General features: G+C 42.8%; 1 protein-coding gene across 6 annotated transcripts in view; it reads right to left on the bottom strand.

The window, feature by feature from the left end:
• Positions 1-19772, bottom strand: part of ZSWIM5 (zinc finger SWIM-type containing 5) — a 212413-nt gene that overhangs the window by 16947 nt on the left and 175694 nt on the right. For all 6 annotated transcript variants that reach the window (XM_053245476.1, XM_053245472.1, XM_053245473.1 and 3 more), the window contains 5 exons: positions 16867-17017; positions 6561-6740; positions 3298-3474; positions 550-696; positions 75-212 (listed from right to left, as the gene is read on the bottom strand). In XM_053245476.1, coding sequence (XP_053101451.1) covers positions 75-212; positions 550-696; positions 3298-3474; positions 6561-6740; positions 16867-17017 — 793 coding nt within the window. The remainder of the gene's footprint in view (positions 1-74; positions 213-549; positions 697-3297; positions 3475-6560; positions 6741-16866; positions 17018-19772) is intronic.

The raw sequence follows: 19772 nt of genomic DNA, 5'->3' as shown, positions 1-19772 counted from the left end.
GATGCACAAGGCAGAGAACAGAAACTCTGTTTGGGGTTCAAGATTTGGCAATCAGAGGTGTTTACTCTCAATACCTGAAATTTCAAGGCAGTTTTCATCCTCTACTCGACATGATTCTGTCAAAGTGAGAAATAAGCAGCCAATGGGGTTGAGGGGATGTCCCACCCAGCTTTCCAGATTTGTAATGGTAGTTGCTCCTCTCTGCAGCAGTTCTGGAGTAGGGAGAACAGAACAAGAAAAATCCTACAACTCATATTTATTTATTTTTATATTATATCCCGCCTTTCTGCCACAATGCCCACAGCTTGTCATATTTACAAAAAGAAAAATGGTGCCAATTACAGTAAGGTGATTTACACACATCCATTACATGCATAACCAGATATTTACAAAAGTACTGATTGTTTGGAAAAGCTCCAGGAAGCTGCTACTGGGTGCTGCTATACCTTAAACAGCCCCAAACCAAGGAGGCCAACCAGTATAAGTCACACACAAGCAGGTCAACCAATTTGGTGGCTGCCAAATCTACAATAAGAGGCTGCTCTGTACCTTTCTTCTGATGCTTGTATATCTCTAGCTGCCTCTGCTGTTGCAATCTCAGGGTGTTAATTATAGCCACAGTCAAACGGAGAGCTTCCTTGGGGTATCCATGGGAGCGGAGGGCATCAACACGCGCACAAGCTGTAGGGACATGTTCTGTGGTATAATGCAAAAACAGTATGCGATTAAGTCTCATATACAGGCAAATGAATACCACCGTCTGACATCCTTACTAAATCTGTACACGTGTAGTCAAAAGAGGCACACACAAAATAGTATGCCCACTTCTGAAGTATGATGGCTCATGAATCGGGGTGGGGGTGGGCAGGCGCAATTTTTGCCAAATTCCCCTTCCCCCGAAAGCACTTTGTGAAACACAAAATCATGCCCCTGAGGGCTGCACACTCTTCAGGGACATAATTTCACACAGCACAGGTTACTTCCAGGGGAAAGGGAGATAGGTGAAAATTGCCTCTGCATGAGCAAGCCCTCGCACTCCAGAAGCAGGGATGCTATTACTGCATGCATGACTTTTTTGGCTGCATGTGCATAGGGCTAGTTAGGAAACTGGCCATTGCCTGTACAAGGGAATCAACTCAACTAGTGTCAGGAGCCTGGGATTCAACTCCTATCTTATTTATTTATTTATCTGTCTGTCTGTTGCATTTGTATATTGCTCTATAGAAAATCTCAGGGCAGTTTACAATCCAATCAGACAAGAACAAAAATAAAACCATAAATAAAAATTTAAAACTTTAAAACATCATAAACTAACAAAAAATCATGTTTATTCCAGCAGCAAAACACTGTATCCAATATTCTGCTGCATCACTGAGCATCTTACTCTGTAGCTCTCTTCCATGGAATTGCTATCACAACCAGGCCTGAGGCTGCATTTCATCAACATGCTACAAAGATATCAACATTTGTCTTAAAATACATCCCAAGCAGCAGCGATTTATCCTTATAAAATGACAGTGGTTTGGTTGTTTTTTTAAAAAGTGTGGCACTCTTTATTTCTGCCTCGTAGCCGGTTTCCTTCTTAGAGCTAGAGTACACATGTAGCAGAACTATCCCAACAGTCTAATTGCCCAAACCAGTTGCATTGCTTTTGTTCTATATTTATACAGCCCTCTCCCAATTTCAATTTAAGTGGCAATGGTCCAGAAAAGGCTCTACCATCTTATTTTGATCATGCAGTTCCGCTCTTAGATCTTAGTCAGCCAGCCTGCAAATTCTCCTGGTAGAAACATCAAGAGGGCCACCTCTCACTTCCTGCCCTTGTGGCTCCAATAAAACCAAGCCCCATTTAACCCAGCAAGTTAAACTCATCTTTTTATAGTCCTCCAGAATTTCAAAGCTGCTCCTTGATGGCTGATTGATATGGAGAAGTTCCTTCCTGAATTATACCACTTCAGACTGCAGATGGGGAGCTGCATGCCTGAATAATCCCCCTGTATGAAAGACCTCCTGGCACATGGGGAGCTGCATGGAAAGGAGAAGGGGTTTAATCTAGCCTTCTCCGTGATCTGCTAGATTTCCATGTGAAAGGAGATGCTTGTGCTTGCTTTGCTTGTCTGCTGTTGGAGATGGGATAAGATGCTCCCTGATCTAGCTTGAGCTGGGCCTTCAGATGTAGGGTGATACTTACTGCCTCCCATCCCACCACTTCTTCAGCCCTGTGTCCTGCCCTGTAACTTTTATGCATTTGAGCTCAGCTTTCAGAAAGCCTCATTGGAAATATTTTGCACAGCGCATGTGTTGTGCACCATTCATGAGGGTTTTATTACCAGAAAACAGCTTGCTCTGTGTGCAACACGAGTGTTCCTGCTGGTTGTTCTCCACCTGAAGTCAGTTACTGTGGAGAGGATTATGACTCTGAGGGAGAAGTCATAATAAGCAGGAACAGATGACACACACTGGATGGGAAGCAACAAAGAGCTGGCTCCTCTGTAAATATTTCTGGCATAGGAAATGAAGGAGACAGAAGGTCACAGGAACAGGACTGTCTCTAAAGGAAATTTTTTCCACAAGGCATCCCAAGGTCTTTAAATGCAGCTATGTTCCTCTTCCTTCTCCTCCTTCAAATCCCCGACTGTTTGCCAAGAGCTATCAAAGGCCACAGATGAGCTCCTGAGGAGAAGGCTTGGTGCACAAAAATGTCAAAAAACAGCTCCAGTGTTTGTTCATAATACAAAGAAAGATTCTGTCTCTCTCTCTAGACATCATTCAAACATTGCTGGCAAATCAAAATCAAACCATGGCATTGACTCCTCCAGGAGGAGCTCTAGGAAAGAAAACAGGAAGACAAGATAGCTGTATTTCAGAATCAGAATGTTTGGTCTTGATTCCTTTGAGAAATCTGGAATTTAACTAACTGGGGAGGAATTGATGAACAGTAGCAAGGGCTAAGGAGCAAGATGCAGGGCCAGCACAAGACGTTTTGAAGTCCCAAATACAGTAGTTGCATTGCATGATCCCAGTGGCACAGCCCAGGATTCCATACAGCCATGCTGAGGATGCTGGGTGACATACGTGCACTGTACGCAGCCATATCTGCTGCAAAGAATCCTTGGGTGCACCCATCAGATTTCAAACTGCTTTAGCGGCACCCTTCAAATTATTGTCAACCCAAGTAACAATTTGGATTGCTTGCGCAACACCTCAATATTCCTTCTCCAGACTATGGGCATTTCTCAAACTAGTGCGGATTGAGCAGGGCTGCAATGGCAGCAACCAAGAAGAGGAACAACTTACCCAGCCACAATGGCTGTCCTTGTGAGTTGAAGAGAAGGCCCTCACCATCCCTTTGGTAAGAGGGAGAGATGTAGAAGTCGCTGCTGATTATCCGCTGTAGGTGGCTATCTTGCCAGTGCAGGTCACAGCCTTCAATGGCACGAGTGAACACTGTGCGTCTCGGCCTTGCTAAGGAGTCTGTAAAAAACAGGACATATCAAGGGTCTACCTGTGCTCCAAGGCTTCCCATTATCCTTCATGCTGGCCTGGGCAATTCTCAATATTTGTTACAACGGATCTGACCATTAAGGTGCTAACGCATACTTGAACTGAGCCTAGGACAGAGAATCTCCACACGGCTGAGGAGTTGAGAAGGACAAGTGGAAGCAGTCAACAGCCCAGAAGGAAGCACAACAATGCTACCTTAAAAGTGCTAAAGCGCTATCCATACATTACATTGTACGTGCATATAGGTGCCTGTACACATGTACATGTGTTTGTATGAATGATTGTACATACGTTCATTTAAAAAGTGAACCTGGGTAAAGGTCCCCTCAAGTGCACAGGACAGAAAGTGTAGTACTCTATGTGTATTGAACACAATATGTGAATAACTGTACCTGCAAACATATCCATATATGCATACACTGTGTACATACTGTACGTGTGTTGAACATAATATGTAAATAGGGCTTAACTCAAGAGCACATTGCAATTTTTTCTAGCGCTCTCAAGGCATTGCAGCCCAGCTATCACCACACCAATCGTATACACAGAACTTCCCACCAGAATGTTTCTGAGCTATACCTAACATAGGGTCATCACAAGAAACCTGTTAGCATGCATATTAAAGTGTCACCCTTCCACTGCATCATGACTCCTGGTAGGCAGTGGCTTGGGAATTCTGAACATGAAAATCCTAAACTCTATCACTGAAATTTGGACAAATCTACATTCATTCAGTTTGAAAAGTTGTCCAATCTGGGTTTTTACGAAAATTGAGTTTAATGTTTAGTTGTTCTATGAGAGACTGAGAACAAAGAATTTCCAGCTCATGGAAGAGTGTGGGAGAAAAGGTCTACAATAAGCAGGCATGGACTGGGGACCAAGTCAGGAGCTTTGGATTTGCTGGTTTAGTGGCAGCCAAAGGTCCCTTAATTCCACATAAGACAACATATCCTGCACTCTGCAGCACAGCTTTGGCTATGTTGAATTTCAAAGCCCCTATTGGTTAAGAGTGTTTCCAATGTTACTTTGTGCAAGAAATACACAATATCTACCTATAAATGCATAGGCACACAATGGGAGATACTTGGCTTGGCAGTAGTAGCACATGTGAAAAGGATCTTGGAATTGTGGTCAACTACAAGCTGAACACTGAGTCAGCAGTGTGCTGCAGCTGCAAAAAAGGCCAATATGATTTTAGGCTGTACTTACAGAACCATAGTTTCCAAGCAATGAATCATCATAGTTCCACTTTATTCCTCATTAGACCTCATCTGGAGTACTACTACTGCATGCCACACTTTAAGAAGACTATAGACAAACTGAATGGGCTTAGGAGGGTAACGAATATAGCTGAGGGTCTAGAAAACAACTGTGAGGAAAGGCTGACAGAACTGGGTATATTTTGCCTGGAGAAGAGAAGACTAAGAGGGCACAATATAGGACTCTTCAAATATCATCATCGCACCATTTGGGCTGTCACACAGAAAAGGGGAAAGACTTGTTCTTTGCTGGGGTTTATGTTAGAAGAGGGTGGATTTGGGTTAAACATTAGGAGAAACTTCTAATGGTCAGAGCAATTTGACAATGGAAACAATTACAATTGAAACAATTACAATGGAAACAACAGTGTCGGAGAGGGAGGTACCCTCTCCCACACTGGAAGTCTTCCAGCAGAAGCTGGACAATCATCTCCTGGGGATGCTCTAGCTCTGGATTTCTGGCACTAAGCAGCAGGGTGGACTTGATGGCCTCCAAGACCCTCTCCAACTCTATGGGCAGTATCTAGACTAAGTGCCATTGAAATTAATGTGACTTGCGTTATACATGCCTAACTTGCTTCATTGATTTAAGTGCTGCTTAGTCATGACTAATTAGTCTGGATATTGACCTATGAATCTATGAAATATGAAGAATGCTTGAGCTCATCCACTGACTCACAGGGTGTCAAAGGCATACCTCCAAACCATACAGGAAACTTAAATTTGATATATACACAGCACAAGACAACCTGATTACTAAAAAGAAAGAAGCTTCTGCTTAGACAATATTGGTCAGAAATGTACAAATACCTTGTGTAAACTGTATCTTGTTCTGTTCTGTTGCTGGTCATTGACCATAATAAAGACCTGATTGATACACAGGTGACCTAAGACATGCTAATTAAAGGGGGGGAATCTGAAAGGAGGAGCTGCTTTATTTTTCTCTTCATCTAAACGTGGAAACTCTTACATTACATTTACCACTGAGCAGAGGGTTGCACTGCAGCAGATAGCAAGCAAATGCAAATGAGGCAGAATTTTGGCCTCTGGGAGTTACTAAAGATGAATTGTGTTTAACATCAAACCAAATATCAAGACACAGGAGCAGACCAGGCCAGTTTACTCAGAAATAAGTCCCCCTGAGTGTAATGGGACATGCAGGCAGCTCAAGTCTAGTCGTGTTTACTCAGAAGCATGGCCAGCTGAGCTCAATTGGACTCACTCCCAAGCAAGTCTGCACAGGACTGCAGCTGTGCTTCCTGGTCCCTGGAAGAAAGCGCCATTATGTTCAACTCCTACTGTACAAAGTCACAGTAAACATCGATAAAGCAGGCTGCACAACTGCAACAGACGTTCTATCTTCGTGATAGAAGGTATAGAAGGAGCTGCCATACTGTCAGACCATTGGTCTGATACAGCATAGCACAGGGGATAATGGAGCAAAAAAGCATAACTGGCCCTTGTATACCAGCACTTTGCCCTCAAAGTACCATTTTAATCTGAACACATTTCGTGCATTACACAAAGCAAGGTAAGACGCTACTTTTGACAGAGCTGTATATTTCCACATTGTGAACATCTTCCAAATAGAGCAAAACTGCCAATCTGTATGCAGAGGCAACTCTCTGTGTGTGTGTGTGTGTGTGTGTGTGTGTGTGTGTGTGTAATATCTCATCTGAACTAGCATTATGTTCCTGCAAAGCTGGAATCCTTTAGGACTTGTTTACCTACTTGCTACTGAATGTTAAATAGGGAGATTTACTTAGCAGAGGAACAAATACTTCCACCCCGACTTACTTTGCCTGTGACTGGAGCTCTGAGTAAGGGCACTAGTGATGTTGGGAAGTTCATTGCCGTAATTTCCATCTTCCAATGGGCAAACATCCATATCACCCCACTTCCGGAGCTGCCGCAGCCAGCAAGCCTTCTCTTCTAGTGTGCAGTGCGGATTTAACACGACACACACCCACAGGGCCCCTGTAGGAGCAAACCAGGTGAAAACAAATGCAGCGGGCATTATTCAGTGCTAGTGAGCATGGCCAAATAAGCTTCCCACATTGTCTCACTGTCTGGGAAAGTTTCCAAAATAGTCACCTTGTTTCAGGGGAATGTACTGAACCCTGGAAGGAGAATTTATAAAAGAAAATAAATAACTGGATAAAACATCATCCATAATGAAGGTAAATTGTATTATTGAAAGATGTAAAGGGAAAACCAATGGCTGTATACGCATTTGAGATTATTTCTGTCTGCCAGGACAAATCTACTCTTTGAATTGCACATCAAAGCCTCCTTAAAAACATGCAACCAAACCCAAGAGTCAGAAGATCCAAATGATAACCTGATTTCTACCCTGTTCACGTATGCTCCACTTATAAAAGCAATATTGGAGTTGCATTTCATCTGCCATTGTTCTGCAACCCATTTGTATGCAGGAGCTTTTTTATTTTAATTTCCCAAAACTACTCCAGAGAAATTTGAAGTTTTTCACAGTATCCTGCTGGCATAACACTTTTTACTGTGATCCTGCCACAGTTCTGAAACAAAACAGGGAACAGAATGGGTACCTGTAGGGGAAAAGTAGTAAATGAGACCATTTATTTAATATTATTGTTTCATTGTGTTCTGGTTTGCACTTCTCTGAGCAAATGCAACACCATGGTCAGAGAGATGTTCCAAGGCTGCTCAACTTTGGCCCTCCAGCTGTTTTTTTTTGTCTACAACTCCCATAATCCCCAGCCACAATGGCCAATAGTTCATTGTGAGGGTTTATGGGAGTTGTAGGCCAACATCTGCCATAAACCAATAGTCAGGGATTATGGGAATTGTAGGCTGTGCAGCCTGTCCTAATCCCTTCCTACATTTAAACAGTGCTATTGTGAATGTCTAACGTGTCTCTTCCTGATAATCAAGATAGCCCCTGCTAACTTGGCAAAGAGGCACCTTTTAACGTGGTGATTCTCTTTATTTAGCAGGGGGAGAGTAACTGGCCCTATCCACCCCCAGCACAGTACCTCCAGTGACTGTTGCTGGTGTCTGTCTTATGTTTCTTTTCAGATTGTGAGCCCTTTGGGGACAGGGATCCATCTTATTTATTTATTATTTCTCTGTGTAAACCGCCCTGAGCCATTTTTGGAAGGGTGGTATAGAAATCAAATAAATAATAATAATAATCATAATGATCTTTTTTAAACAGTTAAGATTTGTTTTCGCTACTTTCCCCTGCAAAATCTAGCCTTTGTTTTACAAGTCGCTTCCAAAATATCACCCTTATTTCAGACCTTACAATAAGATTCTTCCAAGGCCCCAACACAAGGCTTACATCAATGCTCCTCAAATATTAAATTTCCTTCCTTGACATATTTTTAACAGAGCAATTGCTAGATGTCTGTGATTCCATATAATGTCCTAATTTTCCAGGTCAACACAATTTCAAGAATATGCCAAGAATGAAAGCACCCAGCCTCCACAATGCTGATCTTCTTGTGTCTTATGGATACAGTGGGACATATTGCTTTGATATGTATGACCAAAACAGATGTGATGCAAGATGGAGATCCATGACTGGATCTCCCAACAATTTAGTTTTCGTTTTACTTTAAAGCAGCCACAGGACAATGGAGCAACGCTACTGTGGGAGAGGGTGTTTTTCTCTTCTTCACTCCAGTTCTGTTATCTTAATCACAACTGCCTCCTGAAGCAGTTTTCCTGCATTTTCTAGAGATGTGCATTAATGTTTTGGTGGGGCATGGAGCAGTACCTTTAAGCACGAATAAAGCAGGTCCTAACCTGCTCCTCTACCACCCTGCTGCTTTTCCAGGCGTGGCACAGTGTTGTGCCGCTCAGCAGCACATGGTTGCCTTGCATGCACGGTGGCCATGTGTGTCCCGCAGCCACACGCAGGCTGCTGGGTAAAGCTGGAAGCCCCCGGCCATGTGCAGACGTCTGAGCAGCGCTGCACCTGGAAAAGCAGCAGGGCGACGGAGGAGCAGGTAAGGACCTGCTTTACTTATGCTTAAAGGTACTGCTCCCCACCCCGTCAAATTGATTCGTGCACATCCCTAGCATTTTCTACCCAGTGGAGCTAACAGCAGCTTTGGCAGATACAGTTGGGCATGTTTCACATCTGTTTTGGCCCTTTAAAAATCCCCACCTCTACCCCTTCATTAACATACCAGGGAACTGTGTAAATCCCAAATAGGCAGCTTTTCCTTCCCTCCCCAACCACGTGGTATTAACTGGCCAGCTAAAGTCAAGTTCACTATAGTTCAGACTAAAACAGCCCAACATACTCCAGAAAGCAGCACTAGAGAGGAAAGTGATGCAATACTATCCAGCCTATATGCTTAATGAAAGGCGAAAGCAGAAATATCTCAATAGCTGGGTGCCTGTATTTGGTAAATGGCTGCAGAAGAGTAAGTAGTAACTATTTGAGCTGACATCGTATTACAACAAAATGCCTCGCAATGTCCAACAAAATTTGTCCCATAGTATAGAATCTCATCTGCCTTGGAGACTTGGAATAATGTAAAAATAAATAAATAAAGTGTGGTTCATATCTGCATGCAATTTATTACCTGCCTTCCATTTGTGGGATTCTAAAATCCCCCTGTACATTGTACACCCCATGCCTCCCAGGTTGCTTTGTCACACTGCACACATATTTACAGGCATGTTCCTATTTTCATAGGTGAAATGTTGGAGGGTAAGTATGTCATCATCCTGGCCAAGATAGAGAACTCAGCATTCTATAAAAACTCTGTTGTAGTGGCTTGGCAAAGAAAGTTGTTGTGTGCTAATGGACAACATAAAGTTGGGGGGTGAGGGCAAAGTGATATATATCTGATTGGGCCAATTACAAGGATGAGGCCATTGCTCAGTGGTAGAGCATCTGCTTTGTGTGCAGAAAGTCCTAGGTCAAATCTCTGGCATCTCCAGGTAGGGCTGGAAAAGGCTCCTGCCTGAAACCTTGGAGAGCAGCTATAGATAGATGATATTGACCTAGATGGACCAATGGTCTGAGATGGTATAAGGCAGCTTCCTATGTTTTACAGTCTGCAGGAGTTCTAAGTCATTTGAAAGCTTGCATACTTTCACACCAACAGAATAGGCTGCTCTCGTTTCATAGCTGTCACAGGTGGCAACTTTTCCTACCAAGTCTGGAAATTAACATTCCCACTCACAGTTAGTGATGCCAGTGGCTTGCATAACCACCAAGCCAAATACAGCCCTCCAACTGTGTATGGCAGTCTACTAGGGGCGCTATAAAACTCCTCTTCTTGCTGCATATCTGGAGCTGTGCAAACAGGGCCATTGTCAAGCACCTGGTGGGCTTCCATACATGTTTGGTGGGCTGCATTCAGCTTGGTAGGTTACAAACCGGGCAGATTTGGACTACAGGATAGGAAAAGCAATCAATGCCTTCCACAAATAGCCAGAGTCTGGGCAGGGGTTCTTTACACCTTCAGAGCATCCCGAACTGTGGTGCAATGAAACTGTTTGGGGGTAGAGCCTGGCATTTCCTTTTGGGGCCCAACCACAAATATCCTTGAACTTCTAAGAGTTTCTTTTCCTCCCTTGTACAGGAAAAAAATAAACCAGCTCTACAGATCTGGCTTTTGAAGTCTCCTAGCCAGCAAGTCCTCCCATGGAGCTCAATGGCCTGCAGCAGGGCTGCTTTCCCAAAGCTGCCAGTTTAAAGAGCCAATTCTTTTGATAAAGGGCTGGGAGAGTGCCATGACACTCAGTATAAAGTAATTCACAGATCTGGCTCCTGGGTGGTAGGTTTTTAAACTCTCCTTTGGGTTTATACAAAACAGCTGATCTAACCTCAGACTGCTGGAAGTGAATGACAGGGGATGGATTGCTCTCTAATTGCCTGTTCCTTGTGCACGTTCTTCTGAAATCTGGAACTAGTTACTGTTGGGGAAAAGGGATAATGAGCTACACAGAATTTGTGTCAATTTATAGATGCTACAGGAGACTGGTCAGAGCCCACTAGTGTCACTCCTATTGATCATTCTTGAAGCACTGATAAAGGCAGGGCCTTTTCTGCACAATTCATTCTTGGACAATTAATGTGTATTTGCTACTTATTTGTCATGTGCATAGTCCATACACTGAGGTTGTACACTTGCTGTGTATATATTGTATCTTCTGTGCACTCAGCGTGCAATATTTTATACCTAAGAGAATGCAATGCTTCCCCTGTGCAGCACAGTTGACCTGTAGGATCAGTACAGAAAATATCTGTGAACATCGGTGGGCAGAGTAGGAACCTATGCTGGCACGTCTCAGAATATATTCAAGAGGTATACATTTCTCCTGTACCTTACATACATCTTACAAAGATGCATAAATATGTCTGGATAGAAATTCCATAATAACTATTAGCAAGTAGTGTGAACCGAGCCAGTTAGCCCTTTGCCTTTCTGCTGGCTGAGATTGTATAAACTTGATTGCTTTTCTATTTTCCACTTAGTTCACACATTCTTCTTTAATTTCTTGCATTAAGGTGCATAGGTCTGCACTGGTGTGGTTCAGATTTGGAAGCACAGGATCCATGAGTCCTGGGTGTGAATCTGTATCAACATCTAGATGACCAAACATTTATTTATTTATTTATTTACTTACTTACTTACTTACACAGCCAAAACTGTGCAAGCATTTAGTGAGATAAGGGCATGTGTGTACTGTAGGTTAAGATCTGAAAAACGTATTCTGGGCTCCTTGGAGGAAGAGCGGGATATAAATGTAAAAACAACAACAAAAACAATTATTCCACACCTATAAGAAATGGGAAGATGAGTTGAGTGCTTGATATCAAATGGATTAGATTCCAAAGATTTAAATAAATGTGATGATTAAAAATTATGGACATTGCCATTCATATTTGGGACACAGAAGCAGATTACAGTTTCTCACATTCAATTTTGAACAGTGTGCAGGTCATAAGAAATCCCTGATTCATAATGAATTGTTGACCAATCTGACATGTGTTTAATCCCAAATAACATTCTAAATCTTTGACCATAACTACCAATGCAAAACTACCAGTTATCTAGCACAAAGCCTTACATTTTCTTTGATTCAGAACCAGATGGACATGTTTTGTAGGCATGACAACCAATATATTCCACGTTGCAAAATGACTAGATCGGATAGACATTTTGTAGTGCAAGCTCCAGGGTCCATGAAAACTACTGTTGGGACTGGACTGTCACTTCAGAGCGTATGAATGAAAAGCTGCCAGGCACTGTGGTTGCTGTGCTTGAGGTGTGCTGCAGCTGCTCAGTCTGCAACTGCAAACGTCTTCTGAAATCCGCAGCAACATAGGGGACGTGACCTATCTCCATTTAAGTCTTCAATTTAGTATCCTCACGCAGATGCTGCTGCATGTTGCTGGGCACATTACTTTATTTAGGGGAATAAGCTCTATTTGGACAATTTTTGAGAAATATTTTGGTTTTCATTTGAATTGAAGATCTGCCTTTCTCAAAATACAGCAACATCTTTATTAAAGTACATGTCCCTTTAGTAACTTAATTAATTTAATTAATGTTATTCACAAGTGTTTAAGTTTTGGCCAGTTTAAATGTTACTACTCTTACACTTTTAAAAAAAAATATCTGTAAAACAGCTCTTATTTTTTAAAACATCTCTGGCTGTTTTAAAAAAGACCCTTAAGATACACCTGTTTTCTCAGGCTTTTGGTTAATTAATTTTAAATGGTCTGTTTTTTTCATAAAATTGTTTTAATCAAGTCAAGTCAAGTCTTTTATTGTTACAGTCTCAGACCAGCACATTTTATCCTGTTTTATATTTGTTGTACAGTTGTCCCTTGCCAACTGCGAGTGTTCCATTCCTGGAAAACGTTGCGGTTGGCGAATTCATGGTTGCAAGGCATTAAAACCAATGGGAAACAGGGGATTAGGGAAATCACGGTCACAAAAAGACAGAAAAAAACAGTTAAAATAGGGGGAAAGCCCCATGACCCCCGAAAATGACCCCCTGACCCCTCCAATGCCCCCCAGACTTTTTCCAAAAAATCTCGCCAAACCACAGCTATCCAGGTTGTGGTCGGTAAGACCTGCCACAATTTCCCAGTTATGGATACTCAAATCTGTGATTCGGAAACCTGCGGTTGGCGAGGGACAACTGTATTTTAACTTATGTACACTGCCAGGGATGCGTATGTCAGGCAGTATATAAATATGATAAATAAATAAATAGAATACAAAGTCATGAAGAACTAATATCCAAAAAGATCACAACTCTTTGCATGGCGTTCTTATCCCTTTTCAAAACCTCTCTCACTGTAAGGATAAATCTACTCAATTAGTTTCTATCCTCAAAATCTCAAAGATAACTTACCAGAATGATAATGGAGTAAGAAAGGTCACACCAAAATCTTTCAAGACTGGTTTTTCATGGGCATATTCTACAAAAGCTTATCAGAAGCTCCACAAAAATACTGGCTTTAATCTTGACTAAGGCTGGGCACATGGAACCAAAAGAGGCACACATGCAGTGGCTACAGTCCAACTTCTGAAGCGCGGGTGCTTACACAATAAGTGGCAATTTTTGTCAATTTCTCCTTCCCCTGAAGGTGCTCTATGTAACTCAAAGCAATGTCCCTGAGGGTCATACAGCCATCATCAGGGGCATGGTTTCAGGTGGTACATACAGAGTGCTTCCTGTGGAAGAGGAGACTGGCAAAAATTCCCCCATGCATGAGCACTCGCACTTCAGAAGCAGGACTGCAGCCACTGCACAAATGCCTCTTTTACTTGCACATGAACAATCTTAGGCAGGATGTTGGACACGATATTTAATGGCAGACAAAGCATTTGTCTATTCAAGAAGCAACAATTAGGCCTAATGGGCCCTACAGGTGCCCCCATGTGAGTTGAGAGTGCATAGAGAAATACACTCTGGAATCTTCTGCAATGTGCCGATGTTCTTTGAGGATCTAGAACTTTACTGTCTGAAGGAGATGATTAGAGGGACTACAATTCTATTGACCTGCAACTGATTCAGCAGGTTCAAACACACTATATTCAAACATCATGCTAAACTGTGGGATTGTATTACATGAATGAACCTTGGACTTCGAGCATTCCTTCCTCCCCCTCCCTCTTCCCTTTGCATACTCCAATTCCCTGGTTTTTGGCAAACAACTGTTTGCCATTTTGTCATAATGAGGCAAACCATGATTACTGCGATTTATGCAAACCAGAGTTCACGCATTTTAGATAGAATGGCAAACTACAGTTTATCGAGAACCAGGAACAGCAGGAAGGAACTGGAATGTACGAAGCTGAGACTTGTTCATTTTGTGTTACATCTGAATACCCTCTGTTCCCCAACCTGGTGCAATCCCCAACTGTAAACAAAGGAGATACAAAACCAGTCTCCAGAGAGATTAAGGGAAAACTGTAATCCAACTGTTTTCAATCTATTTCTCACAATTAGGATCTAACCTTCAGTACTAGTGCACTGCAATTAAAGCTTCAAATATTCTTGTGCAAAGATAATATTAGCTTTCCTTGTGTTTCATATTATGTGAAGCACAATTTGAGGGCTTTCATCTTTGAAGAGCTGTCTGAATCTTTTATTTTACAAGGAATAAAAGCACTCCTCTAATGCAGCTCTCTCTTAAAACTGCAAACTCAGTTGAGATTCCATGGTTGTATAATTCAGCACAAAAAGCATGTGTAGTTTCAGATGCCCAGCTTTCTTCCTGCTACAAAAATCAGTGTGGCTGACATCCTAACTAACGTTATTTGAGGAAGTCCCTTTGAAATTAAAGAGACAAGTTAAGCATGCCTAACTTGTCCTTTTAATTTCAATGGGATTTCCTCAAATAAATTTAGTCAGGATGTTAGCCAGTAAGCATTTAAAACTTTTCCAGATAAATGAGCTGATAATTAAAAGGCAGGTTTCCAAACCTGGTGTTCCACATAACAGAAAGGGTTGGCGAAGCCTTGCTAAGGAGCAATAGCCAAGGGAGGAGAGGATGAATGCATAGCCTTCAAAAAGTTAAAAAAGAAATATGCAGCAAAAGTTTATGGAATTGTGGAGAACTATTGCAAGAGGAGAAAATAGCCCTGCTGGTATTTTTTAGTCTAAAGTCTTTATTTTTATGTGCAAAAGCTAAATGAGTTTCCCCCAGTGTGGTGGTAGAGTGGGTCTCAGCCTCTAAATAAAGTTTGTGGTTGGACATGAATGAGGGAGAGCAGCTTGTGCTGTTTGTCACAAGTCATGTCATAAGCATTATTTAAAATATGTCCACAACCCCTTTACAACCATATTTCACACAACACTCACAGTTACAATAGACATGACAGCTGGGGGAAAGGATGACAATCTGCAAAATAACTTCAAGGAAGTAATGCATACTTTAATCTAGAAATGCACAAAACAATTTGTTCATTGATTATTTTTATTTATTGAATCTTTATTCTATCTTCCTTCTGAGGGGCTGAGGACAATATATGTTATCCCCCCATCCTACTCCCACTTTTATCCTCACAGCAACTCTGTAAGGTAGATTAGGCTGATAGATAGTGAGTTGAGTCTCACAATCAGTGAGACTCGCCGGAAGGGGGTTTGCAGGGAGAGCGGGCTTAGCCCGCTCTCCCCGCAGACAATCAAGCCGGCAGCCCTGGGTGGCTGGATCGGCCTCCCACATGACTGCCGGCTCCATCACGGAGCCGGCACGGGCTGGGGGATCAGGGGCTGCACAGCCCCCGGAAGTTCTAGGATGTTCCATGTGAGCACGCAGGGCATTCTGGAGTGGCCCCCGAGCTCGGGAGGCTGCTTGCAGCAACACACAACACACGTGCTGCAGCAACACATAAGCAAAAAGAGGAGGTTAATGGATCACTCGCTCCGTTAACCTCGTCTTAGGGGAGGGGTATTTAGGGCGGTTAGCTGCCGGGAGCTGCACAGCTCCTGTTGCAGCACACAATCACCCAAAAGCGGGCTAGGCTCCCTTAGCTTGCTTTTGGGCGATTGTGAGACTCGCCTCAGTGATTGGCCCTTGGTCATCAGTAGGCTTCAGGGCCGGATGGGGATCTGAAACTGGATCTCCCCAGTACCTATATGCCTTAGACTGATAGGCTTGTGCTCCAGCCCATTAAGTATTGTTTCTACTGTGTCTAGATGGATCTTGAACAGATCCTAAAATGCAGAGAATCAAAAAATAGACATACTTTCATTGGTGCTTGAAAACATGGAGGCAATGTGTGCTTAAGAAAAACAAATTGTGGAAATTGATGGAGAGAAGAGGAAGTCTTCAATAAACACAGATTTCCCTTCTCCATGGCTCCAGCTCTTGTTACCCTTCCTCTATTGTCCCCTCTGCCTCTATACTCTCCCTTTCTTCTGGTTTCCCATAACACCTCTTAGAGTAGAAACTCTGCTGAACTTAACAAGCCTAGGCTGCCACACAAATCTGAACACAGATCTCCATCAAATGCTGCCTCCTTTGTCCTAGGGAGACAGCAGAATGCTTGGCTTGCAGGATAATTACTAGCTGCCCAGACAGAGACACCATCTACCAAATGAAAGGCTATGGCAGATTGTCTTGGAATATAAGCCTCTTCCCCAGCTTTAAGCCACAAGCAAAGTTCAAAGAGGCTGTTTGCATGGCAGCCTCTGGGCATCTGCCACACTAACTAATTGTGGCAGGCACTTACCCTGGCTGCTAAAAGGCAGAGATGTGGCCTGCAGGCAAGCTAGTTATATATATTTTTTACTCTGTTCCTATATAGATAAAGAATGGGAGGACATTTCCCCCCCAAACTCAGACGTTAGATCTGAGGAAAACAAGTGGACTTTTAGAATTGACTGTCAGAAAACCAGTCAGTCAATCACACACCCCTGTAGAGTGTAGACTGCCCACTTGTATCTCTGTAAAGTTTCGATCTGTCCTGCACTACCCCCCAAAGCCATCCGCACAGAACAGGTCAGAAGAGTTCCTGCAGCCTTTCACATCTGCGTCCCACAAGGATCCCTCCAGCCTCCAACATCCCAAACCACTGGACAGCTTGGCATCCCCAGTGGAATTCCATGCTCTGCTAGAGACACAGAAACTCACCCAGCTCATCCCAGAGCTGCCGGCACTTGTCTGTCATGCCTGTTCCCTGCTGTCTCCAGAGAGCGAGTCGTGGATCCGCCATAAACTGTTCAGTTATTAGTGTCAGCATTCTGGCTCCATTGGAATCTCTCATGCGCAGCATTTCACGGACCTGAAGCAGAAGAGGAAGAGTGCTACACTTTAAGTCACACGAGGAATTGATTTACTTTTTGTATGTTAAAGATAACCAAAGACCACCTCAGTGAAATTATGTACTTTTACAGGTTGGGCAAGAAGTTTGCTTACTTGTCGCCTAAAGAGCTAATCTGAAACATGCAGGACACACAAGAACCATATCAAACTGTAATCAACCACAATGAAAAGCAGCAATGTGAACAGCCCAGATTTGCTCAGATTTATGCTTATTACGCTTATACTGTACACACTTATATGCACTTCATATACAGGTAAAGTGTGCCATCGAGTCAGTGTCGACTCCTGGCGACCACAGAGCCCGGTGGCTGTCTTTGGTAGAATACAGGAGGGGTTTACCATTGCCTCCTCCTATGCAGTATGAGATGATGCCTTTCAGCATCTTCCTATATCGCCCGATATAGGTACCAGCAGGGATTCAAACCGGCAACCTCTGGCTTGCTAGTCAAGTCATTTCCCCACTGCGCCATTAGGTGGCTATGCACTTCATATACTTTCATCCTAATTTACATTGCTTCCTCCTGCAGTAAAGCGCTCCCATCTGGTAAACCATCAAAGACTACAAGGTTATTGTGGTATTCAAAGTCAACTGTTTATAGTGGGAATGTGAAGAAGAAAACCTTGTCTAACTTAATTCCCAGGCTATTCAAGGAGTACAGGAAGACAATCCAGAATGGCAGATCTCTTCCCTTGGAATCAAGAGATAAGTCAAATGTTCCCTCACCTGAGGGAAGTTATGATTTCCCAACTCCTAGGGTATTCCTGCTTTGGAAACCAACAAATCTCCTTTGCCTCACCCTGACTTTCCTTTCTTTACTTCCTGAGAGAGACAAGTAGACAGAAAAGTGTGAGTTCTATCATCTCCTTCCTATGAATGTGTCTGCTTTCTCATTTACAGTGTGATGTTTAAAGAGGAAATATGAGAAGCATCATGTACAATATGTGCAATGCGAGGTCAGGTGGCATTTTTCAAGTGCTGTGTGGATTGTGGAATCTCCAAACCTCCCTCTACTCAAAGCACCCAGGAATTCGTGGTTTACACACCTCTTCTTTGGAGCAGGAAGGACAATCCCTAATAGCTGGAGGAAGATATGTTTCACTCTAGACTTTTCTCCTATTTCTGAATAAACAACATCCCCTTGGTATGACATTGTTAATGGAACTCCTCCAGGGTGAACGGCAAACACCCCTAAATGTGTTCAGGTTTGTATGGGGGAATTAGCGAGCTAGAGTGGAGCAGTCACACATCAGAATAATTTTTGTGCAAAGTTCTGGTTCTGGGGAAATGAACTGACAGAGAGGTTGAAGTTCAAAATAAAGTAAGGTTTTATTTGAGGGTTTAGGGGTACAGTCGAATAAGAGAGTTGTTTGAGCCACATCGCTCATTGAGGTCATCAGAGGAGTTCCATCTCCAGCTACCACCAACTCGTTTGGTGGCTACACAGAGACGGGCCTTCTCGGTCACTGCCCCAAGATTGTGGAATGCGCTCCCTGCTGAGATACGATCCTCTGGCAATTTTTTAAAAACACCTGAAAACCCATCTTTTCACCCAAGCTTTCCCAGCTTTTTAAAACTGTTTTTAATTTTATGGCTGTTTTTAAATTATTGCATTGTTTTAACTTTTATATGTGTTTTAATTGTTTTTATGTTAACCGCCCAGAGACGAAAGTTTGGGTGGTATAGAAGTTAAATAAACAAACAAACAAACAAACAAAAAGAACTATTACTACTAAAAATATGTTACAAAGATTAACCAAATACTTGCAAACAGGCAATTTAAGTTTAGTGTCTGAATTAAATGACTTCCTAGCTGGCTAGAGAGAAGAAGGCTGTAGAGAAACAGGTTTTGGATTTAAGAAAGAGCAGGGATAGGTAGAGCCCAGAGGGGCACATGGGCTATCGTACAACTTAGTCCTTCCATTAGTGGAGATTAGACCCTTGTGGCTCAGGTGCAACCAAAGGACCTCTGTCTTCAGGGATGAAACCAGGCAGCAGCGGAGAACCAAAATGAGCTCAGGATAAATCCAAAAGGTGTCTGTTATCGTGTAACCAGCTTCTCATAGAGAAGGCAGGCTGGATAGATTGGGCCAGCGAGGAAGGCTGAACTGCAGGCTGAGAGCAAAAATGGCCAAAGAGCAAGACACAGCCTAGTGTTATGGCTGATGTCAGGTCTATTGCCCAAACAGTGGGTGACTACACAGTATAGAGACCAAATGAAGCACATTGGTTCAAGAAATCAGGGCCAGTTATAGACCAAAATGGACCCTGAGGCAAAATACTGGCCACTTCTTCTTCCTGAGGAGGGAAATTCCAGTGAATCTCAAAAGGATCCATTGTCTTTGTTTGCTGTGCTTGAGTAAAACACAATTGCATGTATGGTCAAGAACCACCTGTATGTAAATAGCCTGAGAGGACCTGCAAGGATGGCATGTGTCAGATTGGAAGGACCCAGTAAACCAATCAGTAATTTTAATGAGCACACCTTCTGAGTTCCTATTGTTCATTAGCTCTTTTGTGATGGGAAAGGAGTAGCATCCAAAGTGCCTTATCTACTTTCCTGTGGAGGTGATTAGCGTTATCTCATTTGATGAAACCACAGAGGAGGGGGAAGTAAAGGGTCAATCTTTAGATAGAGAGATCTTGAAAGTGGAGTTAACTGGAAAGCTAACTCGGGTCTGCTTAGATGTTCCCAATGGAGAGAAAGGCACAAAGC

This window comes from Hemicordylus capensis, chromosome 4 (genome assembly GCF_027244095.1).
Source record: "Hemicordylus capensis ecotype Gifberg chromosome 4, rHemCap1.1.pri, whole genome shotgun sequence".
Lineage (NCBI taxonomy): Eukaryota > Metazoa > Chordata > Lepidosauria > Squamata > Cordylidae > Hemicordylus > Hemicordylus capensis.
The sequence above is the reverse complement of the archived record's forward strand: the minus strand, read 5'-3'. Positions and strand labels throughout refer to the sequence as shown.